The 26,977-nt window shown below is 40.0% G+C and overlaps 2 protein-coding genes across 4 annotated transcripts; one reads left to right on the top strand and one right to left on the bottom strand.

Moving 5' to 3' along the window:
* Positions 1–185: 185 nt before the first annotated feature.
* zgc:162200 (uncharacterized protein LOC558638 homolog) lies at positions 186–22,167 on the bottom strand. The gene is made up of 10 exons (XM_031738903.2): positions 21,944–22,167; positions 19,667–20,002; positions 15,435–15,647; positions 15,063–15,215; positions 12,370–12,882; positions 10,548–11,414; positions 9,785–9,964; positions 6,009–6,160; positions 4,501–4,840; positions 186–2,710 (listed from the first exon to the last, which is right to left on the bottom strand). Exons 2-10 carry the CDS (start codon positions 19,916–19,918, stop codon positions 2,705–2,707), a joined length of 2,676 nt encoding a protein of 891 aa, XP_031594763.1. The 5' UTR covers positions 19,919–20,002; positions 21,944–22,167; the 3' UTR covers positions 186–2,704.
* On the top strand, positions 2,567–26,523 carry apex2 (APEX nuclease (apurinic/apyrimidinic endonuclease) 2). Of its 3 annotated transcripts, none has more exons than XM_039604070.1 (6): positions 2,567–2,723; positions 22,667–22,750; positions 22,969–23,149; positions 23,354–23,497; positions 23,969–24,038; positions 25,313–26,523. In XM_039604070.1, exons 1-6 carry the CDS (start codon positions 2,600–2,602, stop codon positions 26,408–26,410), a joined length of 1,701 nt encoding a protein of 566 aa, XP_039460004.1. In that variant the 5' UTR covers positions 2,567–2,599; the 3' UTR covers positions 26,411–26,523. The 3 variants fall into 3 exon arrangements, with proteins under 3 accessions (XP_039460004.1, XP_039460005.1, XP_031594764.1); XM_031738904.2 differs by lacking the exon at positions 2,567–2,723 and adding an exon at positions 22,298–22,551; XM_039604071.1 differs by lacking the exon at positions 22,667–22,750.
* Positions 26,524–26,977: the final 454 nt, after the last annotated feature.

The raw sequence follows: 26,977 nt of genomic DNA, 5'->3' as shown, positions 1-26,977 counted from the left end.
CAGCACCACATATCAGCACAAACATCTCATACCATGACATGGTAGTGTCAATTCATAATTCAACTACAAACTATTAAATTATGGGGTGTACTTTGTTTTTCACAGGACTGCGCAGACTCCTTTTCCCCATAAGTGTAGTGTAAGAAAAATACCAAAATCACTCACTCAAAACCACGAGCACTATATGGTGTTGGCTTGTTTTTATTCTTCATGACAAAAGTGGATCACAGGTCAATGAAAGGTCAACTTTGCATACACATAAAAAGTTGAGGACCTCAAATGTGTTATGTGGAGTGTGTGCTTGTCAACAATTTACACAGAATGCAGACCACATAAATACAGTTAAAATATTATACAAGAGTGGCAATTAAATTATACACACATCTGCACAGAGTGACTTAAATCAATTTACAACCTTCAGTGTGAAAATGACATTATGTTAAAGTATTTTCACTTTTTAGCCAGAGTGTGGACTTAACTTCAATAAATAAATGGAGGTACTACCCTGGCAGTCTACAATCTTTGATACATTAGGTTCAAATGTATTCAGAATATTAAAAGAAAGTTCAGTTGTTGTAACAGTTGTCTAAAATATCAATCAAACGGCTAATTTTGATTCATTTAAGTTATTACTTAATTCTTAATGAGGTAACATGATTAATAAATACAAGGCATGCTAGCTAAAAAGTGAAAATATTTTACCAAAATGAGATATCACTTTTTTCAGTGCTAACACTGCTCAGTGAGTTTATTTAAAATTAATTAAAACATTTAAAAAAAAATACAACTACAGTGTTGAACTTTAGCCTCTATTTAGAAAATGTGATACTTTCTAAAACAGCAGACAAGACCAAAACCAAGGCACAAAAAACCAAAACCAAAACAAAACACCAGCTAACCAAAAATAAAACCCCATCAGCAGGATGCGGCTTCTTCTAGTAAATTAGTAAGAGGGGAGTTGAGTTTTAGTAAGTGTCAACATTTTCTAGTATTAATTTCTCCGTTTTCAAACAGCTTTTCCCAAATGCGATCGAAAGGACCACGATTGGTCGCGTTAAGTCAGTTTAATACATTGTAAGTTGCTTTCAGTGAAAAAAGGTGAGGTTACAGTGCCAATGTCAACCTGTGCAATGCTGTCTTCAAATCAAAGTCCATACATCATACTGCTCTTTAAGCAGTCCCTTTAGAGGTATCAAGTGACACATGTACATTTACATGCTATTCTTCATTGCAATCCTTTAGCAAAGCAGTGTCATGTCTGAGTTCCCACACACTTTAAATGAAGCAGCTTTTTCAGATTTATTTATTCTTGATTCTAAGCCATAATGTGCAAATAGATGCAAACTTCAATGTAATGCTTTTTAAATGATCGGGTATCAGTATTTATTTCTACTTTCTATAAGCAGCAACCCCAGCAATACCTGGTATTAGCATTTCAAACTGAAGACAACACATGCTGTAGAGAAGCAGCCTGCTTGCTGTGGATGATGCTAGGTTATTACTATTCATTTATTTTGGTGGCACAAAAAGCATGATGACATTATGTTATGAAATACAAAACATAAATGTTGTTGATTAGCTGTTCAAAGGAGCAAAGAGAAAGCAGATATTGAATGGGAAATGTTGTCACAGTAATGAAGAGAAATGAGCATGGAGGATTTTACTAACAGGTTTAGGTTAAACCAGGCCACTTTGTTCTAATGATGCAAGACAGTGACTTCCAAAATCTTCTTATATTAAGAGATGCAAACAGCTGTTGTAAAATAGCTGCAGCCAGCCATTGGTAACAGAAAATGAGGCTAGGTTTCAAAACCCAAAGCCTAAAACAGTAGATCGTATACAGGCACTGTCCTGACTTGGTCTGCATAGTTTGCGAAGATGCACATTACAGATTTCCCAAATCATGCATCTCACCACTCAGTGTCTGAACTGACGTGATGAATGTATGGCTGATATTTTCCATATGAAATGTCATGTTTACTGACTTCTCTTTAAAGGGTGTGCCTGAAATCTAAGACCCAGAAATGGCGTAATAGAAAGAGCATGTAACTGCACCACCAGTAAAAGGAAGAATCTCAAGACAACAATAAGCTCTACTTTTAAGGTAAGACTATTGGTAAGGCTGCAGTGTTCTATAAAAACTACCTGGGAGAGCTACCACAGATCATCTAATGGTTTACCAACACTAAAAGACGCCAGATAGGCCTGACCATCAAGCCAGACTAAAGGCAAGAATGTAAGACATAGAGCCTTCAGAGAACAGATCATAGCCTTGAATCAAAGTCTGAGGACAGTAAGTATTGTACAAGGAGAGTCTCTCATTCTGAAATAAATACTGCCAATGGTTCAGCACAACACAAAGCCTTGAACAGGACCAGATGGAAGTTGGAACCACTTTGGACAACACAGGTAATGACTTCACAAAGAAATGAGCAGCACATTTGTCTCTTCATCTTTCTTCGGGCTGCATGCAGGCTTCTCCACTCCAAGCAGAGAAGACCAAAAGGGTGGGATGAGAGATTTTTATTTATTTTTTATACTTTTTTTTTCAGTCCATGGTTCTGGTAGGTAGAGTGGGGAATGTAGCATCATATCTGGGATGGACAGGATGTCTCAGGTCAGGGAAGGAGGAGGGAGCCAAGGAGTCAACATGAAGACAGGTCCTTATGGAGAAGAAGGGTTTTGGAGTAATGGAAGGAGTGTTTCAGCGCTACAAAGACAAGGTGAGACAGACAAAAAGAAAAAAAATATTTAGTTTGACTTAAGAACTTTAAAAAGTTTAGTGGAAAATGGTAAGGGTAAATTATAAGGATAAAAGATCAATACAACATAGAGCACAAAAGGTTAGCAATTTAGGGGTGATCAGTTAAAATACGCAAAAATCTTAACCAAACTAAACACTAACCCTAAACTACAGCTGTGCAAAAACACGATTGTTCCTTGATAAAAGCAAGCACTGAGAAGGTATTTGATCAAAGTTGTTTGTTTGGTTTGTCTGTTATGCAAACAGCATAACAATTCACATGTTAGGAAATATAGAGATGGAGTCTTGGCACCGGAAGTACGCTTTCAATTTTGGAAAAGCTTTTTTTAAAACCAGCACAATTTGACAATGGTCATGTTGAAGCATGTGTTCTTTCAGTGCCCTCTAGTTTGATGATATCAACAACAGTTTATTAGTCTCTTATTTAAAACTTGTTATAGAGAAACACTATATGGACAAAAGAACTGGGCCCTGTACACACTGGACCTACAGGAGCTGCTCAGTAATGGAAACCATTGGCATGATGATCCCAGTACACGGTTATTTTGCTGAGGTTAATGCCAGAGGAGGTTTGGAGCTCGTCAGTTACTGAGTCAACAGAGCATTGGTAACTTTTGTATGCTGTGTTGCTCAGCACTCAGTGACACCACCTTTACGTGGTCAGCCACTTTGTGACTGAGTTGCTTTGGTTCCCAAAAACTTCCACTTTGCAAAAATACCACTTACAGCTAATTGTGGAATATTTAGGAGAAAAGAAATTCCATGAACTCACTTGTTCCAACGGTAGCAACTTACAGTAACACAGTTTCTCAAATGTTTGAAAAGGCAGACTACATGGCTGGGCTGGAATTTACACTCCTGTGGCAATGGGACTGAAAACACCTGAATTCAGTGTGTTCCAATACTTTTGTCAATATAGTGTGTAAACCAGTTAGATAGCTTATATCTGCTGGCTAAGTTACGTTGATTTTTTTTTTTTATCGTCTCCTTGATGATTTAGAGTGTGAGCTCCGAGCCCTAGAAGATGTGGCTTTATTACCAGAGCTCTTACTGGCATTAGTGTGCAATTCCTCTGTGTTTCTACTTGTAGATGTAAATGATCTTTGTCTAGACTCTCTACAGATTCCGGTCATCCTGGTTCTACTTGCTGAATTGTTAACAGAGTGTGATGTGACTGCCTGGGCCCTTGAAGGACTTGAATTAAACTGTGCAGAGTCTGACAGATACGTGTTATGGCAGGCTGCTGCTGCTTGTACAGAATTAGACCTGCGACCTGACTGCTTTCTCCTCACAGAAACATCTGATTTAGGGTTTAGATCATGATTTTCTTGGGTTTCACCCCATGCTTCAGTGGTGTTAGCATACACACAAACTGTTTTAGAAGAGGTTAGTTTATCTGTAGAAGAAGAAAACAAAGAAGACTTGAGTCTGGCAGAAGAGGCAGGTACAACGCGAGTTGTGATGAAAGTGTCCTGACGTGCAGGGACAGAAGCTCTCCGGACTGATGCTCCCTTTTTTGATTCACTCACATACATTTTAGAGCTTAAATCACTGTTCACGGAACTGGTGGAGCCTTTATAGGTCAGGGAAAAACCACGATTCAACTCTGTGTTACAAACATCACTGACACTATGACTTCTAATAAAGGTGGCATCTCTTTGGAGGCCCTTGCTTCCGCGTGAGCGGCTGCTGGTTTGGCTGGAGTTGTCAGGATAAAGAGAAAGAGGGGTTCTTACAGGGCTTGTGTGGAGGCTTCTGGTTAGAGCTCGCAGGTGGTGAGTAGCAGGAACGGGGCTAGACCGTGGACTGCTCCTCAATGGAGGCCGGGCGGGACTGCTTCTGGGGCTCCGAGGGGCACGGCCTGACTTGGTAGCAAGCTCTTTGGCCCGAGAGCGACGTGGGCTGCTGTTTAAGCTGTGTGGAGACATAGGGGCCTCCAGGTCCTCCAAACGTTGAGTAAGAGCCAGCTTCTGCTGGATGGCCATACGCAGGAGAGAATTCAGTGTCTTCTTCTCATCCTCAGCAGCTGCCAGCTGCCTCTGCATCTCATCCAGCTGGGTCACATACTGATCACACCTGAGAGATGCAACATGCAGCAAGAAAAAAAGCCAGAGGCATAGAAATACATGCTTAACACAACTTATAGTGTGTTAGATGCAAACATAAAACACCAGCAGGGATTGTAACTAAAGATTATTGTTATTATTGGTTAATTTTACAGGCTATCAAATCACTAAAACTATCACAAGCAAGTTACAAAAGCAAAAATCTTTTCCCACAGATTATTTTTTGTAGTGAAAATAAATAAATCAACATTCATATCAAACTGAGATAAATAATGTTGGAAAAGCTTCAATTCCTTCATTCACTGCCCACCAGTAACAATGCTGACTGGGAAAAAAACAAACAAACATTGGATGCATGTGAAAATTTAAGTAAATGTAAGTAAAAGTAAGTTTAAAACGAGTAATACACCCTGATTTTCATATACTGTGGAGATGCACACATACTAGCTATCCACATGATGGCTCCACTGAACCTGATTCTAAGCAAATATCTTTTTATAAAGCTGTAATCTCTATCCTATTGGAACAGACAGTAGTAGCCCTTCATTACTGGCTCTTCTTCAATCCTTCTTAGGGATAACAACTGTCTGGAAGGGGCCTAGACGGTCTAATACATGGCCAAGAACCTTCTCAGGGCACTTTGGCAACACATAATACAATCACCAAAAACAGAAAAATAATCATTAGTGCACTCATAAAAACCCAAAATAAAAACACCGCAAAGAAGAGGTTAGTGAGTCAAGTGTCATGATCCGTATGTTTAACTCTCAACATCTTCCCCTTGATAGCATGGGGGTGTTTATAGTCAAACCCATATCCTACAAACGTTAAAAGTCTCTTTCTTAAAGGTGACCTTGCTTGATCCCCCCCCCCAATCAGCACAGGGCAAAGCATGTGGTTTGTAATCTTCACGTTAACTAGTGGATTGTCCATAGGCGTAATAAGCATGGTAAGCTCATTACATGAGTGAAAGCAAAAGCTGTAGCTCAGCAAGAGCACCACTAATAAGCATTAAAACCACTAGTAGAGAGCCAAATACAATCCAGTTTTAAGACATTTTAAAGCAGTTTTTAATGTTTTTTTTTCTTCTAACTTTATTAAATATATGATTGTGTTGTATTTGTCCTCCCTGAGTCAGTAATATGTTTTGCTTCTAATCACATGAAATGAAAGCTTACCGGCTGGCGAACATGACTCGAAGAGAAGAGAAGGTGGCAGCGTCCTCCTTCAGGGCTTTGAGCTCATTTCGGAGCTTCAGCATGGTCTCTGACACCATACTCTTCTCCGTCTCATACTTTGTTTTCAAATTGGATAAGGCCAACTCTGCAGTCTGCAATAACAAATGGGGTTTTAAAAGCATATTATGATCTGTTGCTAGTATGAAAACACATTATATAAAATTATGCACTTCTTTCAAAACTAGGAATTCTCTGGAGACACTTGCACGTGATAATAAACGCCAACCAACAATTTATGGTCAAATTCCTTAGATTTGAGCAGCTTCAATGACAGCTCAACTGTTCTTGTCCTGTGTGACTACAAAATTTCCTGTTAAACAGCAATCTCGGTCAGAGTTTTAAAGATCAATGAAAAGAAAAATCACTATTATGAAGAAGGCACAAAATCAATAACATGACTCTATAGTTTAAACACGCTGTATCTTAAGCAAATAGTTTCTGTCCTAAATCACGTTTGCCCCACTAATGGGATTGCTTTTTACTTATCTGTTGTCCAAATACAAATATCAGTGTAACAATCTCATGTGTAAATGGTTTGATTACATCAGAGGCACCAGTGGACAGCTAATGTCAACAGACTTGAGAAGGAAAACTACTGTCAGTGACCACTGGCCCATCAAACAGATTACCTTAAGTGTGTGCGTGTGTGAATACAGGACTGACAAATCAGGTAATGACAGAAACAGGTCATGCAATGCTGAACATAGCACAAAGGGAAGAGGGGAAGAGAGTTCAACCTCTCCTCTGATGTGAGAGGCTGATGTACTCAAGGTGCATGATCATGTGGGTCCAAGGGACTGTCTAGACAAGACATTGATGAGACAGGTCACCCATACTGCTTATGTGAGATTATGCATGGATAATACTCCTGCAAAGTGAGTTATATAACAAGCACGTTTGGCATCTCCAGTTGGACTGGTCAGTGCTTTCAGCAACACGCTCTCTCACTTGACCCAATTCTCAGTGAGCAGACAATTTCCTGAAGTACTTTTATGTGGGGAAATGTACAACATCAACATAGTTACAGGATTATTTCATTATTGTTGGCTGTATTGAATACAAATTGTTTTTCCAACTTTGGACTTACCCAGCCTAAGGAAAAGTGCTATATCAAACTTTTTTAATGTTATGTTTGCTTTAAATTTACTTTGAGTTGGCACCAAAGTAACAGACAAAAGTAAAAGCAATAGTTAGCGCGGCTGTGTGTTATTATGAAGAAGGATAAAAATACTGCAGGTGAACTTGAAAAAGCAGCTTGCACATCAAAGCTCAGCAATCAACTGAAATCTTTTCACAGCAAACTTTTACTTTAAGTGTCATGTTTACTGTCACCAGCAACTTTGAAGTTGCTGGTGACAGTAAAACACAAAACCAGCAGCTTTGTCATAATAAGAAAACGGTGTGTGAATTTATTTTGCATAATCAATGATAGCAGCAATGTTTGTCTGGGTGCTTATTGATACTTAAGTGATGGTGTGTCTGGTACTGTTATTGGGATTTACTGCCAGTCTCCAGTACCAATCCCTGCTTATTATAATAAGGCTAGGCAGAATGGACTCTGTGGACTGTGGCCAGTTTTAGTTAATCTAAGGATTTGTGGAAAAGCAGATACAATTTCACTCAAGATTTTCATTGGTTGACTAGAGGCCTATTATGGGCTCCAACATACCGCTATGGTGATCCTACACACAACTGATTATTGCATTCCAGTTGAAGTCAGAAATCTGAATTCCTGAGTTCCCAGTCACAATTTTTCAAAGTCTGAGCATCCCCACCAAGCTTGACTGCACAATCCAAGATGGTGGCAATAAACGTAAAGTTAAAAGGTAAAATTGTATAACTTGCAATATGTTCTGTCACTGTTGTGTATTTATGACTTGCTAAAGAAGCCATATGCATAGCTCTGACACAGCACAGCGCAAAGAAAAAAAAGTGACTCGATCTTGCTAAGAAGCAAAACAAATTCAGCAAAGCAATGAGAAACACTGAGTATTACTGGAACACACTTGACTAAGGAGTTACGTCATCCCCAGCTTTGACGTCTGACTTCTGAGATAAACAGAACACAGCATTAGGACAGCTGTGCAGACCAAGCCCTACATGTTGTAACTCTTTACTGTCACCAGGGGGCAGTGTCAGAAACAAAGTGAATTTATAAAATATAAAGAGTTGAAGCAAAACAAAGTGTTAAAAAAAAACAATAAAAAGTGTCCACTGCAGCCACCATCTCTGCTTCTTGTACTGAATTTGTTGATCACTAATTTTTTTTTCTTTCATGCTTCCCTTGCTTGTGGTGAAAGCAACTCTCAGACAAATAACTAGCTGTACCATAAATTAACCCTAACAAGAGATGACAACTCTTTTATCTTATAATGTATATCTGACACAGAGTAATGATTAAATATTAACAAAGGCAAGGTTAATTTTCAGACAATCTGTGTAAACCAAGGTAGCTATTCTCAAAATTATCATACAAAAAAAACAAAAATCAAAAAAACAATGAAGCCTGCTTTCTATGAGTGAAAGTATAGGAAAAGCTTGTTTTTAATATCAAGCAGCAAAACTACAAACACTGACCTTGGACATGAAAGAATTAAAGATCAAATGACATTAGTTGGCCTCAATTCTAAACAAGGCTTATTCAAAGAGACCTTTAAGCCATTTTTCCTTTAGTACTTACTTGGGTCGGCTCAATTTGGCTTGATTCATTTTCATTACAATCGAGTACCACCTAATATGCGTGGGCTCATTATAGCAACATTGCCAAACGTCCTGTGATGTCATCTGTATGTGACAAATGACGTCATGGTGGACACTGAAGTGATGTTATACCTGCTGCTTGGACTGTGGTTTTCCATCAGACTTGGGTACCACGGTGTTGTTTCGATGTAGCCATTTCCCTCGTTGCTGGGTTTCAAAAATGGCGGTTTTGATTTTCGTGAAGGAGATGCTCTTATGAATCATCCTTTGACGCCACTGACTAACAAATTGGTAACATGCAGTCTGTTGATGTCACATCGCCTCGGATCGCTTGGAACCCTAGCCAAGTAGATAGTAAAAAAAAGTCCCTGGAAACAGGTACTATGACCTAATGGAAAACTAAACTAAAAACTGCATTAAGCCGTGCCAAGCCAACCCGAGTAGGTACTAATGGAAAAGGGCCATTACTTATTCATAAATGGGATATACGACTTGTTTCAGACAGTGGATGAGCTACGGTGTATATCAAGGTGCATTACAGCTGAGGTTAGTATAACTGTCAGTGGTGACGATCCTGCTAAATGAGTTTTTCTCTGTTAAACAAATAAATTATTTTAGTTGTGTTTTTTTTTTAAACATGTATCAACAACCTGACATACACCAGGATGTTGAGATGAAGAAGAAAAAAAAATACTTATAAAAATGGTATTTGTATAGATTTAAAGACAAATGGTATTTGAATATTTGGCATGGTGTTTGTAAAAGCACGTTTGTCAGAGTAACAGTGGTAAGTGTGGAGGTTATGTCTGTGCTGTACATGAGAATAAACATGACTGGTGACATACCACCAGCTACACAGGTATGAATGGGCTAGTAATTGTAAAGAATATAGCATGGGCTGATGCCAAACAGCCGATACACTCACAACGTCAGCTCTGTCTGAACTAACACTATGCTTCCCTTCACTGAAGATCAAGACAACATTACAACACAGATACTTGCTTACTGTGACCTACCTGTTTGTTAGCCTTGAGAACAGTCCTGAGGGTAGCAATCTGTTCTCTCTTGGTACTCAGAAGAGACTTGAGTTTTAACACTTCCTCCAAGAGGTTTTCATTGTCCCGCTCTGCCTCTCCACTGCTGCTTAGCCCTGAGTAGGGCACTGCACCCCTCTGACGACAAAGGTCCACTGCCACCTGAGAGAACAGAGACAGATATTCATAAAGGTTAGCACAGTTTTTCTGGCAAATAACATTTCTTATATAACGGGAACAACATTTTGATTAAAAAAAATATCTTTATCACAAAATGATCACATTTCCTAACAATAACACTGAAGTGGCAGGAATAAATCTTCAAACATGTAAAAAAGGATTTATTTTTTGTTTGAGAATATGCACTTCTCTATTTAATAAACTTGTTACCACGCTGTCTTTTCTTTCAGTGTAATGGAGGTTACAGTTCTACTCTGACCCCTGATAATCCGCTACATTCAAGCCCATGCACACACGTGTCACTGTAGCCCATACCAGGCACTGGATTTGTGCAGACACGAGAGCAACTGAACTCTCTTAACACGCTGAGCAGATTATTAGGTTCAGTGAAACATTTGTGAAGGAGTTAAGGATTTTACCCAGAATAAAAGTTTGTTTTTCAGCATTAGGGTTACAACAAAAATTTTGAAAATTTGCACTGGTTACAAGTTTTAGTTCACAAAGAACTAAGTAGTGTTGGAGTGCTACATTAATAAATGTCACAAGAATTGCACTTTTGTCTTACCCGAAGATGTTTTATCTGGCAACGGATGACTGCTACTAAGTTGCGAACATTGGAAGGGTCCCTGAAATCTAGGGTGGGGGATCCAGGGCAAGTAGGAGAGTCTCCACTGGTTCCAGCACTGTCAACTTCTCCCATAAACTGCAACGCCGCAGCTTTCGAAATGAACATGTCACTGGGTCGAGTCTTCTTTTGGACGCTGTGCTGGGAATAGAGGTGTGATCTTCTGGTGCTGCCTCCTGACCTGGCACCATCACGATAATAGTCCAGGGTGACCCGTTTGGGAGTTAGGTTGTTGCATACACAGATGTGGTGGTACAGGTTGGACAGCTCCTCAGAGAAGGCCAGCAGCTCTTCCTGAGCAACACTTAAGTGCCCTTCAGAATCACTTGCCACTTTCCGTGTTGCTCCAATCTCCTTCTCCAGCTCACTGATGCGCTCTTGATCTTGCTTGCTGGACTTGATACACTGACGGATTTTGTCAGCCAGCTCTTGGGCCTCAGCCCTCCAACGCTCCTTCTCTTGCTTGTATCTCTGCTCCAGGGTGTTATAACGTGTTCCTGCCTGAGACAGTTCATCTCGCAGCTTCAGAAGCTCTTCGCTAGCCACACGCATACGCGCTTCCAGCACCTCCTTGCTCTTGGTGTCTACCTCATAGTCAAATACAGCATTGCCACCATCTTTTTCTGTCTCATTATCGCCTTTGTCATCCGCCTCTTGGTTTTGTTGCTGACTACTCTGCACAGCTTCCAGCTGCTGGGTGAGAGAGCCAACCTTGTCTTCTTGCTGACTGAGTGCCTGTCTGGACATTACCAGCTGCATCTGCAGTTCCTCCACCTTGCTAGCCAGGCTGGACTTCTCTCGCTCTGCCTGGATGTACACACAAAAACATAACATGAGATGTCTGTAATTATCAACATCAGTTCACTGAACAAGAACAATACTGAATGTTGATTAATTTCAAAACAAAAAGGGAGGTTATAAATGTCTGTGACACACATTTCTCCCCCACCACCTTGACTCATTATGAATTTTTAATGTCAAACAGCGACATCTGTTCGGTAGGAACTTTCAAACCCAGCCTCTTGATTTAAGTGCATCATGAATAATATATTTACATTACATAAAGAGCAATGACAGCTCAAGACATTCTTAATTTTCTGAAGTACCCTTTGGTTTATCAAGTTGTATCAGGGGGGAGCTGGATAGATGAAATACACAATATATATTAATGCTCCTCCTCCTCCATCACAAAAAGGATGTGGGCTAGAGCAGGAAGTGGCAGACAGCCCTGCTAACATCTTAGCACACACACTAAATTGTATATCCTCCTTACTTAGCACAAAAAAGGTGGTTTCACTTAAAGATAACCAAGCCAGATAACAGCTTTCTATTTTACATATCTACAGTAAATTAATCGTCTAAACCTTTTAAATTCATATATAAAAGGTCTTAAGAAAGCAACATATGGTAAATGCTGAATTATCAACTTATTGTGTGTTATTTTTCTTAACTCTGTTAAGACTGTTAATGGGCAGTCAAGCATCTGAGAAACAATGATACCCTAAACCCTATTTCTACTTTTAGTGATATTTGAAACTGACTGATGGCTATAGTATTATTGCACTAAGCTAATGATACTTCTACCAAAGCTTTTGCAAATCCTCTTGTTACCTCTGTACACAATCCACAAAACATGACTTCATTCTCTTAATAACATGTAGGATTGGAGTCGCTTTTTTCTATTTCCTTTTAATCATTTGTCCTCGGTGCGATACCACAAAGAAGCATTTGAAAGAAAGGTAAGTGTTTTTCTGTTGCTCACCTGTAGGAGTTGCTGCTTTAGTTTTTGACTGTCTGAAAAGTGTAGCTCACTCAGCAGGTCTGCGACCAGTCCAGAAGCAGGAGCACGAAGTACATCACTGTGGCGTGGGGTGGAGTAGCGATGGATGAGGCCATTACTTTTGGAGCCACCCAAGTGAGGAGGGTTAGCAGAACTGGAAGAAGATCCAGGACCGTTATTAAAACCGCTGTCCTGATTCTCATCCCCATCCTCCCCTTCACCCTCTCCACCTTGGCCCTCTTCCTGGCTGTCATCCAGCTGCTCCAAGTGGAGCTCCAGGTTCCCCACAGAATCAAAGGGGTTAAGGGTCAAGGCAGAGAGCTCCCGCCGCAGACTGTTTTTCTGCTCCCTTTCCTCCTTCAGTGCTTCAAGGGCCTCATCCAGCTGCCTCTCTGCAATCTCCCTCAGTCTTGCAGCTTCCTCCAGCTGTCCTCGCAGTTCCTCCTGCTCCTCGTTCTTTTGGGTCAGCTCCAGCTTAATTGATTCAAACTCAACCTGAAATAAGATTAGAAGCAGGACAAGAAGACTTTCTTTGTTATTTTATTCAGTTCATTGTGTATGAATGCAAATTCTATCCCAACCATGCAAATACACTTATCACTGCATTTAGCAAAGTTACACTCACAACCAGGCAGCTTCAGTAGGCAAATGACAACTACGCTGTTTGACTTCATAGTCACCCAAACCAATAATTTTATTATTGCTATAGTATAAATGAACAGTCAAAATAAGGTGGATAAAAATGTATCTATTTCTAATAACAATGTTTGCTGTGCTCTTGCTAGAAACACTGTAGCCTTTTAGTAGCCTAACTTAAGCTTTACACAAAGGACACATAAAATAATGCATGCTTCTTATAAATAGCTATAATATAACATTGAAAGTGTCCTTCTATGATTGACAAGCTAAAGATCAGTTAGGGTACGTGTGTTAACATCAAAGGGCCAAATGTGTACGGTCACTGACAATTTTTATTCTGGCCTGGATATCATTTTAGGTTATTGAGAAATTCTGGTCTTCCAGGTTGTAGCTGTGTTCTAAACAGCAACTGCAGGTTAAAAGCTTGCTAACACAGAATGAAACAAAATGAAAGAAAAAAAGGAAAGCTTATACTGAGGGCAGACAATTTTAACCAAAGCAAGAAACTGGACAGCTTATGCTTTTACCAAGTGCAAAGAAAGGCCAGTGTATCAGTTTCTCAAGAGACATTTTATGTTTTCAAAAAACATAATTTGCAGCATTGCGCTGATGTTTGAATTGAAATAAATTATTAAAATCTGAGCTAACACTAATTCTCAAGTTCAGTCTGTTAAAAAAGGTACTTATTTGGCTATACGGTAGCTTACTAATTGGCTAGCTTTTATGTGGAGCACATTATATATGAAAAGGCCAAATGAGACATACATTTTGGACTCAAAGCATGTCCATCTGTCCCTTCATGGGATTCTCATTTCCCAGTGTGTCCCTTAAATGAAAAAGAATGTGGTTTCATTTAAAAATTATATTCAAGACAGATAGAGATAGAGATGTCAAAATATTTTCTTTCAAAGTCAACTCACAGGTCACGTACATTTTTCCCAAATTTAGTACTGACAGAAATGTGTTTGCACATCAAGCAGACTTGGAATAACTACTTAATACAACAACCAACATGAAAAGTTTACATATAAGAAGTACAGCTTCTGTGGAGCATTTTTCCAAAGCTGTGCTGATACTTACAAAATATTCTCACATAAAATTATGAAAATATCTTAATTCTCAGAGCACACAATGTCATCTAGAATGTGAAAAAATAAATAAAAAGCACAACATCCCGAAATATCTTGAGAAACATGAATTACACTGAAACATGGTTGCCATGGTGCAACACACAGCTATAATTATACACTTTCAATCACACTGCATTACAAAATGTTAAACTGGCTTTGGTATTCGGCTTTCAGTGAAAGCAGGTTTAATGGGAATATACTGTCTAATGAAAACACAGGTAGTCATGAGATGAATATCATGTCCTCTGCTGTGGGAGCTGCTTCATTTGGTGAAAAGAACAACACTATTCACCCAGCAACCAGACTGTCCAGTCTGTTCACCAGCAGCTTTTTTGTTACTATCCTTTGAGGTTTTGACAACAAACATGTTGTGTGGTATACTGTATTTTTTACCTTCTTCCCCATGTATGAAGGAAGCATACATTGTAGAATTCTGAATCCAGTAAGGTGTTAAATAAAAACCTTTCTGAATTATTTCTCTTCATTTCTCCATACAGTTGGAGATTAGGGTTATTGATAGAGGAGAGAGATAGGCAGAGCAAGCGAACTCTGGCTTTGGGCATTATCAGGTTTAGCTAAAACCCTCCTAGTTACCCCACCGCACAAGTCTACTTCAGGTAACTCAATTCTGTGGCAAAGGTGAACTGCTTTTCTGTGTCACTGTGCTCTTTGGCCCTGGAAATCCCAAACACCTACTGTTTCACACATCCATGTCTCCTCCTCAGCCCCTTCCTGCCCCTTGCCAATTTAAAAAAAAATGTTTCAAATTTATGCAGCAGATGGGACTCAGAGGATGTAGAGTGGAGATTTTTTTTTTTATTGATTTATTTCATGTTCTTTCAGTAATAAAACCAGTAAATATAATGTTATACAAAAATGATTGTGTGAAGGAAGGTGACAACTGACCTGGTTTTCCTTGAGCACAGACACCTGCTTTTGCAGAGATATGTTCTCTTCCTCTAGCTCCCCATTGTCTTGCAACTGGCGCAGCTCACGTACTTTATATTCCTTTATTTCATCCCTCAGGTGGCCCTTCTCTGCCTCAAGACATTCACACTCCTGTGGGAGACAATCCACGATAAAATCAGTGCAAATGACCGCTTAACATGCTTAACTGTCAATTACATATCATATATAGTTAATTATTGAATGAGGCTAGAGAACTAATATTTTCTCTATAGGGATTTAATTTTTATTTGTATTTATCACGAGAAGAGGGAGCCTGGTAATATACACAGTAACAACGGTATACAGGTGTACTGAATGAGTACACCATACCTTCTTCAGCTGGGTGGAGAGCACCCCAAGTCTATCAATCTCTGCGTGGGCATTGCCCAGAGCAAGGCGTGCTTGCTTCAGCTCTGTCTGAACTTCCTCTATGCGCGTTGCCATGGCAGCCTCTTTACTGGCAGTCTCTTGTAGCAGGCTCTCCTCCCGGCACTCTCCATCAGCAGCTGCACGTTTCTGGCTGCTCACAGAATCTGCAAATGCCTTTACACAAACAAAAACTGATAAGGAAAGATACAAAACACCATTTGACACACTATTGTGTTACACATTGGGGGGGAAAAAAAAATCACTTGCAGAACTGACCCATATCATTATAAAGATAAGAAATGTAAACAATTTAAACAAAGGAGAGGAAATTGCACTTCCCTGTCAGTTTTCAGTGGACATTAATCACCTGAGACCTGACTGCAATGAGGAAATACCTGATATGGTTCTGTAACCTTAGACCTTCACAGCAACCTCCACAACATTTTTGCAGATCTATTTGTCTTGCCAATATTATACTATGACCCTAATACATTACAGTTATCTAGCAATAATATGCATTTCTTCACAGCGTGCCACAATCACAAACCTTGACGCACACTATGCGCCAATAAGTGCTAATGAATGAAAGATCACATAAGGGGTTTAATGAAACAAACAAGCTACTAAACATGCCTAAATGAACACTAATACTATGGTTACACAATGACCAGCACAGGAGTTCAACCCGGCCAAAACCTAAATGGGTAAATAGCCCAAAAAAAAGGAGGTTTACACTGATTATAAAGATAGCTGAAATCAGAACCAGTATAGCACTTGAATTTATATGGCATTGTAAAGCATCCCTGCTGACCACTTTTACTGTTATTTTTACAGATGAATTGATTAATATCAGTAACTATCTGTAAGAAGGATTTTTTTTAAATTTTTCCCCTTTTAATTTGAACAGGCAGATAGAATAACTCCAAAATCAGAAATCTGCCCACATGACCGGACTTAGTTTTATAGGATTAGTTTCTTACATAAATCAGTATTTAAAAGCCTGTTCCAGTAATACCAAATACCTTTGTGGGTCTATAAGTATTTGTGACAAAATTTACATTAGGAAACAATATTAACCCTTTATACCTGAATTTAGCAGTAAGCATGACCCATCTATATATGTATAATACAGGAATATATTCATTTTCATGTTATTTGCTCAACAAAAACACCACTGCTTAGGTAAATGAAAAGCTAATAAACAAACTTGTTAAAACATTCTTAATATGCTAATTATACTTCAGTTTTTTGCATGGAGACAACACTGCATTAATCAGTTATTTTAGCATGAAATTCAGTGGCAATATGAAAGTGGGGTCCAATATAGTTTTTATACCTTTAAAATTGAGATTCAAACGATCTAGTAAATATGGTCAAGTCAGTATTACTGCACAATGGTTATTTACTTAAAAAAAAAAAAAAATGAGGAAAGTGCATTGTTTATAATATGAAAACCCTATTTCAATGCATCTATGAAAGGCATGGTTTATACACAATCTGAGCTTTGCTGTATTGCCCTGATCTTTTTATCGTGAATATCCTGCTCTGACCTTATTAAATCCTTAATGCTTTGACATAACGAATCAAAATCAGCTTAATACAGTGGCTTGCAAAAGTATTCGGCCCCCTTGAACTTTTCCACATTTTGTCACATTACAGCCACAAACATGAATCAATTTTATTGGAATTCCACGTGAAAGACCAATACAAAGTGGTGTACACTTGAGAAGTGGAACGAAAATCATACATGATTCCAAACATTTTTTACAAATAAATAACTGAAAAGTGGGGTGTGCGTAATTATTCAGCCCCCTGTGGTCTGAGTGCAGTCAGTTGCCCATAGACATTGCCTGATGAGTGCTAATGACTAAATAGAGTGCACCTGTGTGTAATCTAATGTCAGTACAAATACAGCTGCTCTGTTACGGCCTCAGAGGTTGTCTAAGAGAATATTGGGAGCAACAACACCATGAAGTCCAAAGAACACACCAGACAGGTCAGGGATAAAGTTATTGAGAAATTTAAAGCAGGCTTAGGCTACAAAAAGATTTCCCAAGCCTTGAACATCCCACGGAGCACTGTTCAAGCAATCATTCAGAAATGGAAGGAGTATGGCACAACTGTAAACCTACCAAGACAAGGCCGTCCACCTAAACTCACAGGCCGAACAAGGAGAGCGCTGATCAGAAATGCAGCCAAGAGGCCCATGGTGACTCTGGACGAGCTGCAGAGATTTACAGCTCAGGTGGGGGAATCTGTCCATAGGACAACTATTAGTCGTGCACTGCACAAAGCTGGCCTTTATGGAAGAGTGGCAAGAAGAAAGCCATTGTTAACAGAAGTTCTGTTTGCAGTTTGCCACAAGCCATGTGGGGGACACAGCAAACAAGTGGAAGAAGGTGCTCTGGTCAGATGAGACCAAAATGGAACTTTTTGGCCAAAATGCAAAACGCTTGTGTGGCGGAAAACTAACACTGCACATCGCTCTGAACACACCATCCCCACTGTCAAATATGGTGGTGGCAGCATCATGCTCTGGGGGTGCTTCTCTTCAGCAGGGACAGGGAAGCTGGTCAGAGTTGATGGGAAGATGGATGCAGCCAAATACAGGGCAATCTTGGAAGAAAACCTCTTGGAGTCTGCAAAAGACTTGAGACTGGGGTGGAGGTTCACCTTCCAGCAGGACAACGACCCTAAACATAAAGCCAGGGCAACAATGGAATGGTTTAAAACAAAACATATCCATGTGTTAGAATGGCCCAGTCAAAGTCCAGATCTAAATCCAATCGAGAATCTGTGGCAAGATCTGAAAGCTGCTGTTCACAAACGCTGTCCATCTAATCTGACTGAGCTGGAGCTGTTTTGCAAAGAAGAATGGGCAAGGATTTCAGTCTCTAGATGTGCAAAGCTGGTAGAGACATACCCTAAAAGACTGGAAGCTGTAATTGCAGCAAAAGGTGGTTCTACAAAGTATTGACTCAGGGGGCTGAATAATTACACACACCCCACTTTTCAGTTATTTATTTGTAAAAAATGTTTGGAATCATGTATGATTTTTGTTCCACTTCTCACGTGTACACCACTTTGTATTGGTCTTTCACCTGGAATTCCAGTAAAACTGATTCATGTTTGTGGCTGTAATGTGACAAAATGTGGAAAAGTTCAAGGGGGCCGAATACTTTTGCAAGCCACTGTATAGACATCCAAATTAACATATGTTAATAGCAACATGCTGACTAACTGGATGCGAAAACGTCATAGTCAGTCAACACTCTTCTCCTGCCAACGTCAAATGACATGTGAGGCAAACCTGACTCAACATGTGATCACAAGACAAGACATTCAAAGTATAATATTAGGTCACAGCTGTAACAGAGCTGTTACCGTTTTATCAGAAAGTGAGAGCTACAAAAAGACAATGACGGGATGAACAGGCAAATTCATGACATAGTCCACTGGCACGTGTAAAAAAAAAAAAAAAAACCCTCAACAATGGTATCTTTATAGGACTGCTAGACCGCAAGGCAGCTCCTCAACTATGAAAGATAAAATGAAAAAAAATTAGAGAGATTGTGCTTATATATAATAGCAGCAATTATGGTGTTGATGGCATTTAAATGATGCCTACCAATAATGTAAACACATTAAACCTGATAATTATAAAATACAATTTTTGTATGAGGTGTATTGTGTCATGATTTTCATACCCTGCAAAAAATACAAGAGTTCTGTTTATTAGACCATTACTGTAAAAGCTGACAACAGGAAATCCATTTCATTGCGCACATGTTATTATATAAACAAAGATCACACAGCAAGTGTGTGATATAGGAAAACTGTACCTGGAAACCAGGGGAATGATGATCTCACAAGCCTACCAGGTAAATATGGTAAATGGACTGGTTTTTATATAGCACTTTTCCCAATCCCACAAGCACTTTTTTCTATGCTTTTCCTATGTAAGTGCTTTCTACCTAACTTTCACACAGAATCGTACTCTGATGAATGCATCAGAGAGCGAGTTGGGGTTAGTATCTTGCCCAAGGATATTTGGCATGCAGACTGGAGAAGATAGGACTGACCCACCAACAGTCCAATTAGTATGTGACCTGCTCTACATCCTGAGCTACAGCCAGCACAAATATATAAATAAACAATCTAAAAAAAATAACATATGCCTTAGGTGCTCCTACCTCTTTGAGCTGTTGTAGCTCCAATTTGAGAGATTCATGCTCTTCTTCTAGCTGTGTGTGTTTCATCTTGAGGGCAGCACTTTCCTCCAGCACCACCAGACCGTAGCGGGCTGCCTGTAGCTTTTCCTCTGTGGCCTCTTGAAGCTCGAGAGTCAACCGCATCACCTCAGCCTTCAAATCCCTGCTCCCCATCTCTGCTTCCTCTTCCCCCTCGGCCACTGCACCTGCTGGGTCTTCACCCGCCTCCAGCATCCTTACTTGGTCTCCTGCTTGTCTGCCAATGTTTTACTGAGACAACTGCCTCCTTCACTCCTCTGCTTTCATTACGCCACACCACTAAGGTACAAGACAAAGAAAGTGGTTACGTAAAATACTTGGAGATAGAGGTTTTTGCATAAATTGTAGTGTGACACTAATGGAGTAAACTGTAAGGTTTAACTTTGGGATTAGTTTAATGGGATAAACGTTTTACTAAAGCTTTAAAGACCAGGAGAAAAATCCAAGAGATTAAATTAAGATCAAGTGCTGAAAGGGCTGCATTGTCAGCTAGAGTGCTTTCTGAATTTTATTTTTTAGCACAATTGTCACACTTAAAGTTTTTCATATCATCAATTTCTAATATTGAGAAAGATAACCCAAATAAAATAAAATGCAGTTTGTTAATGCTGATTTCATTTATTAAGGGAAAAGCTCCTGGCCCAGTCGTAATGGTAACAGCCTCTTTTGGTAAATCATGAATTAACTGATTAATCAGCCTTGACTTGCTGCATAAAATAATCAGAACAGAACATGTCTGACAAAGTGAATTAGGAAAAGAGATCTGGTGAACCTTCCCCCAGGAGTGGTCATCCTACCAAAATTACTCCAAGAGTGCATCAAGAACAACATCTGAAGAACAGCATTCAACAATAAGAAAGAGGCTGGGCAAACTGGTATCTATGGGAGGGTTCCAAGATGAAAAACCATCACTGACTAAAAAGGATACAAAGGCTCATCTTGAATTTGATCGAACCATGAATTCTGCTTTCTACCACAAAATTCTGAAGGAGACTATCCGACTATTAGGTCATGGTCCAGTATGGATTAAGAAAATAAAATGAAGGTTTTTGAGTGGCCTCAAGTCCAGTCTTAAATCTGATTGAGATGTTTTGGCATAACCTTAAACAGGCCACTCATGCTTGAAAATTTCTCATTGTGGCTGAATTAAACAATTTCTGCAAAGAAGAGTGGCCAAAAATCCCTCCACAGTGATGTGAAAGACTCATTGCCAGTCACTGCAAATGCCTGATTGCAGTTCTTGCTGCCAAGTGTGGCACAGCCAGTTATTAGGTTTAGGGGGCAATTACTTTTTCACACAGGGACAGATAGGGTTGGATAGCTTTTCATAGCTGTTGCGCCTTAATAAGCTAAATGATCATTTAAAAACTTCACTTTGCATTTACTCAGTTTTTTGAGGTCTAATACTAAAATGTGTGTGATCTGAAACATATAGGTCTGACAAATATACAAAAACATAAATTAAGAAACAGTTTTCACCGTATAAGAAATGATATAGGCCTAAAACAAACAAATGATTACTGAGGTCTCCTCACATCCCATAATTAACAAAAACAGGCTTAAACTTAAATGCAAGGGGATGCTGATGCTATGTGAGTAGCATCGACCAGTCTTCATCTTTCACACTACGCAAATAACTGCTAAACACTTGAAACAGCTGCTACACGACCAAGGCGCGGAAACAACATGTGTTTACTTCGACCAGCCTGGGTGGGGCAGATTCCCCCGATTTCCTCGTGTCCTCTTGTCTGACCGAAGATGGAAACACCGGCCCGCTGGTCGTCCCTTGCCAAAGGATGTAGCTGCGAGTTAGTCATGAAACAAGCATCTGCTTCCTCTACGCCACGAACCAGTTCTCCGTGAACATACACTAAGAGCTTGCAACTGAGAATATTCGCTACGTTTCAAAGTAAGAGGATATTAATCAGATAAAACACATATTGACGGCAGTCAAAGACCACAGTGGAGTGAAGTGGAAATATGAAACAACCAAAGACAGCTAGCAGCACCAGCTGATGCAGATAGTGAAACTGACTTTAGCTAGCTAGATAGCTTCTTAGCTTTGCAATTTCACCTACCTACATACCCTAACCGAACGGACGCCAACAGTCTAACCGATTAACTAACTAACGGGGTTGGAACACTGTCGTAACAGGAGCCGGATCCTATCAGGCAAGCTAATTAGCCGGACAGCCATCATTAGCCTACCTACATACTCACCCTATGGCTTTATCCCAAAGATGGCACTTGGTGGCTGCTCGCAAACGTTAGCCTTGCACCTCCTAATGGAGCTGTCTTTCTTAAAAGCAACGGTAGCTAATCACGAAACAACAGCCAGGGGTACCAACAGCGGCGGCAGCAGCAGTTTCCCTTCCTCCCACCAGTTCCTCCTCCCGTTTCTCCTCCCGAGGTCGAGTGTCAAACGCGCGCCGAAATCGCCAAGGCACGAGGACCCCCTCTAGCTTAGCAACGAGGCAATACAACCTCACTTAGAACCTTATTTTCATTATATGGATAGTTCGGGCCAGTTGTTTCTAACAGGGTGTGTTAGTTAAACGTTAAACCCTGAAAAAAATGTATATAAATAAATAAAGAAAGAAAGAAAAGAAAAATTAGTAAGTGAATACACTTCCGGTCGTACCGTTCTTGCCTTCCGCTTTTCTTCCGGATGTGCACATTATTGTGGCTGTTTAGTTAGTTGCAGTGCTACACAATGAAGGTCGTTACTTGGAACATAAACGGCATCAGGGCTTTCAGAGGCGGCATTAAAAAGGCTCTTGATTCCCTGGACGCAGATGTTATCTGTATTCAGGAGACAAAAGTGACGCGTAAGTGATTAGCAATAGCTGGTTTAAAAACGCGGGAGCTGTCATCACGCAAGGCGACACAGTTAAAATGACTGTATGAAAATAAAAACGTTAACCCCTAATTTCTCCTCCACAGGAGACTTGCTAGATGAAAGGATTGCTATTGTCGACGGATACAACTCCTATTTCAGCTATAGCCGAGGGCGCAGTGGCTACTCAGGTTCGATACAAAGTTATAACAGTTCCTTTTGCGTCCGTGAGCCTTGAAAGTGTTTGGGTTTTTTTCGTGCATTATCATCCAGTTATATTAAGTGTCCACATTCAAGAAAGTGCAGTCTTCTAAAATAAAATGCCACATTTATATTTTAATGAAAAGTTAAACATTTCCTCGTAAAACTGCATTACACCCAATTCACCTCACATTGCCGATGTGCACAGGTGTTGCCACCTACTGTAAGGAAAGTGCCACTCCATTTGCTGCTGAGGAGGGCCTCACAGGTCTGCTGGTCAACCACAAAGATGCTGTTGGATGCTATGGTGACCACACTGAGTTTTCAAGTGAGGAGTTGCAGCTGTTGGACAATGAAGGCCGTGCTGTAATCACACAACACAAAATAAAGTGAGAGGAAATGTTATATGTTAAGGCTCCTGTTTTAAGTGTGATGCACTGCATATTTATCTGTTTACACATAACACTTTAAAAACAAATAATCAGCAATTTTTATGTTTCTCTCCTCAAAATTGTCAGTTCTTCTCAGTTAGTGGGGAAATCCCACTGTGTGCTTGCCTTTTTGTTTGACTGAGTTTTATTTTATCCCAACAGATGTCAGGATAAAGAGAAAATCCTTACTGTTATTAACGTATACTGTCCGAGGGCTGACCCAGAAAAGCCGGAGCGAAAGCGGTTCAAACTACAGTTCTACAACTTACTTAAGAGTCGAGCTGAAGCTGTACTGAAAGATGGAAGGTGAGAAATTCATGTTTCACTGGCTGAGCAAAACATTGTCGTTACAAGAGTAGCAGGTGTATCCTGGTTTCGCCACAGATGTTTCTTTAAGGCACTGTGCTAATTTTGAACAACGCAGCTCTTCCAGTAAATCATTATTATGTCTTTGAGTTTTGGCAGTGGGCCCTATGTTTTGCTGTTTGTAAAATAAAGCCAAACACTATCTGGTGTTTATAATTTTATTGAATTGTAAGTTAGTACAGACAAAGCAGTATATTCGAAAACAGCTGCTTCTGCGTTTATGGTTATACACCTTTAGTTTAATAACATTTATATATATATTCTGATAAAATCACAATTGTTGGACAGCAGTGATGATGATGAGAAATATTTTATTTATTACATATTCCAGATTTTATTTAAAATTGTTCTTTAAATTCTACAAATGTATCGAGATAATGAGTTAATCTTTTTTTCTGTTGTGTTTTCCAGCCATGTGATTGTTTTAGGAGACATAAATACATCTCATAGACCAATAGACCACTGTGACCCTAGTGAAATTGTAAGTAAAATACTAATATATATATTTTTATATATATATGCTTTTTGATTCACATCGATCAACATTTTGAGAAGTAGGCTTTTTAAATATCTAGAATCCTGTGAAAAACTGCGAATAACAGCCTTACTGCTTCCATAGGATTTGAGACGGTAAATAGCAGCCAGCATCTTGATTAATGATTAATCAGAACGTTCGTCCAACTCTATCAAAGCACATGTTGTGGAAATTTGTTCGCCTGGGGCCTTCAGGTGTTTACACAATGTCTCAGCTTTCCCAGGAATGGCCATTCCAGTAAATTCACCCTCGTGTCAGAGCTTGCAAAGCTCAAAGAATTTGCAAAAACCCATGAGCTACACCAGACACTCAACAGGCTTCCTATAGAATCCTATTCTCTCTAAAACACAAACGTAACAGCACAACATGGGTTTATGTTGTAGTTCTGAACAAACCATAAGGCTTCTGAAACAGTGTCCTTCAGCACCACATGTAGAGAAAACCAAACACAGCGTATCAGCACAAACACCTCACACCAGCTGTCATCAGTGTGGTGGTGGAGGGGTGATGTTTTGGGCTTTTTAGCAGCCAGAACCTGTGCACCTGTCATTGAGTCGCCATGAACTCCTCTCTATATACCACTGTATGCCAGAGTCAAATGCAAGGTCACACATCTGACAGCTAAAGCCTGGCAAAAATTGGGGCTGTGATCCCGAGCATAGCAATAAATATATAACAGAATGGCTGAAAAAGAAAGAAAATCAAGCCATTTCAGTGGCCCAAAGTCCACACCGTAACTTAATTGGATTGCTGTGGTGTGACCTGAACACACCTCTGCATGAATGAATGCTCACAAACATCAATAAATTAAAGCAATACTGTAAAAATGATTGGACCAAAACTCCTCTACAACAATGTGAGAGACTAATAAAGCCATACATGAAGTTATTGCTGCCAAAGTTGGTTCTGTTGCTATTGTATCATGGGGTTTACATTTTCATTACTGTATTAAATTGCACAAAAACAGGAAGTGGGGAAAGCCAACTTGTATAGCTGAGTCCAGACATATAAACCCCTCCCCCAAACCTTACATGCTACATGAAAAATGACTTCTACCTACAGTTTCCTATTTAATGAACAGACACAGGAGTGGGATCTGTCTCAGCAAGAAAGCAATTATCACCAAGTGAACTTAATGTAGAGGATTAAAATATTATTACATAAAATGGCAGATGTGTTGCTACATTATTATCCATAATAATGAAACTTTCATTATTTAGGATGATTTTGGTGAAAACCCTGGGAGGAAATGGCTGAATGGCTTTTTGCACCGTGGCAAACAGGAAGAAGAGAGCGATGAGGAGGAACATGACAAAGAATCCGAGGAAACAGATCCACTCCACGGTGGGAAATTTGTGGATACCTTTCGCTTTTTCCACCCAACTCGCATCAACGCCTTCACATGCTGGTCTACTCTCACTGGAGCTCGGCAGACCAACTATGGAACACGCATTGACTACATATTTGCTGACTGCCAGCTTGCCAAGGAGCAGTTTGTGGGAGCTGACATCATGCCAGAGGTGGAGGGTTCAGACCACTGCCCTGTCTGGGGGCAGCTGAGCTGTTCACTCATTTCTAGCCCAAAGCCTCCTCCCTTCTGTACTCGCTACCTGCCAGAGTTTGCAGGTAAACAGCAGAAACTCTCACGGTTCCTCATTAAGGTGGACCAAAAATCAGCCCAGTCTGAGCAGAAGAATGCTTTACCTGGTTCTCAAGAAGAGGAGGAAAGGAGAGAGAATTTAAATCCTTCTGGAGCTGCAAACATCTCTGGTAAAAAACGTTCATTGACATCTGACTCTGTTGCCCCAAAGGGAAAAAAAACTAAGACAGTAAACGCTTCTTCAAAGCCTCAGGGCAACCTCCTTGCCTTTTTTAAATCCAAAACCACAAACATTAACCAGTGTGAAAACCCACTAAATCTGGATGAAGCTGCCAAATCACCCATAACTGAAGAAGTGTTCTCTGTCACAGACACCAAATCTGAAGGTCCTGAGCTTATCTCTGACAATTTATCACAGCAGTGCTCCACAGCCAAAACTGACCAACATTTGAACACAAAACATTCACCCCCTCAGCCCACTGTAAGGCAGTCAGATGCAAAGAAAGGGACATCGTCAGTGTTTTGGAAGTCAGTGCTTCATGGACCACCTGCCCCGCCGTGCTGTAAGGTTCACGGAGAACCATGTGTTCTTCGTACTGTAAAAAAGGAGGGGCCAAACATGGGCAAACAGTTTTTTGTGTGTGCACGTCCTCAGGGACATGCTTCCAACCCTGAGGCTCGATGCAATTTCTTTGCATGGGTTGACAAAGCAAAGTGACATGTTTACATTAAGGTCCATCAATTTCAGCATAAACAATTGTTTTAACATTGCTTCATAGTTGTATTTTTCTTTTTCCTATCAAAATAATAAAACACAGTAGTTTTATATTACTTCGAATTTGGTTCTATTTTTTGTAAATGCTGAAATAAGTGAGCAGATTAGATTTGCTCATTCATGTTCACTTGGTCAGCGAAACATTTGGGGTAAACAAATGTTTTCCTCCTTTTGGGCTGGTTCTTTCAGGAGTCACCGAACTGGATCATTTGCCCGAATCTCACCCTATTCCTAGCATGCTAAGACCTAACACCACAGTCCTCTGTCTCTCTTGCTACCTCTGAACACTCCTTCCCCCACTGTTCCTCTTCTATCTTTGGCCATTGGCACCCAGCTTGTCAACAGCACTGGTATGGTAATGTTATGGAAGTCCTATTGATGAGCCACATCTTGGGTATGGCAAAAATCTTCCACTGGATGCCCTTCCTGACGCAACCCTTCCCACGTATCCAGGCTTGGGACTGGCACAATGGGTGTGCTGACTCTGGCTTATGGCTCCTCATGGGGTTT

This window comes from Oreochromis aureus, linkage group 20 (genome assembly GCF_013358895.1).
Source record: "Oreochromis aureus strain Israel breed Guangdong linkage group 20, ZZ_aureus, whole genome shotgun sequence".
NCBI classification, from domain to species: Eukaryota; Metazoa; Chordata; class Actinopteri; order Cichliformes; family Cichlidae; genus Oreochromis; species Oreochromis aureus.
Note: the sequence above shows the minus strand (reverse complement) of the source record. Positions and strands in the feature narration are given on the sequence as shown.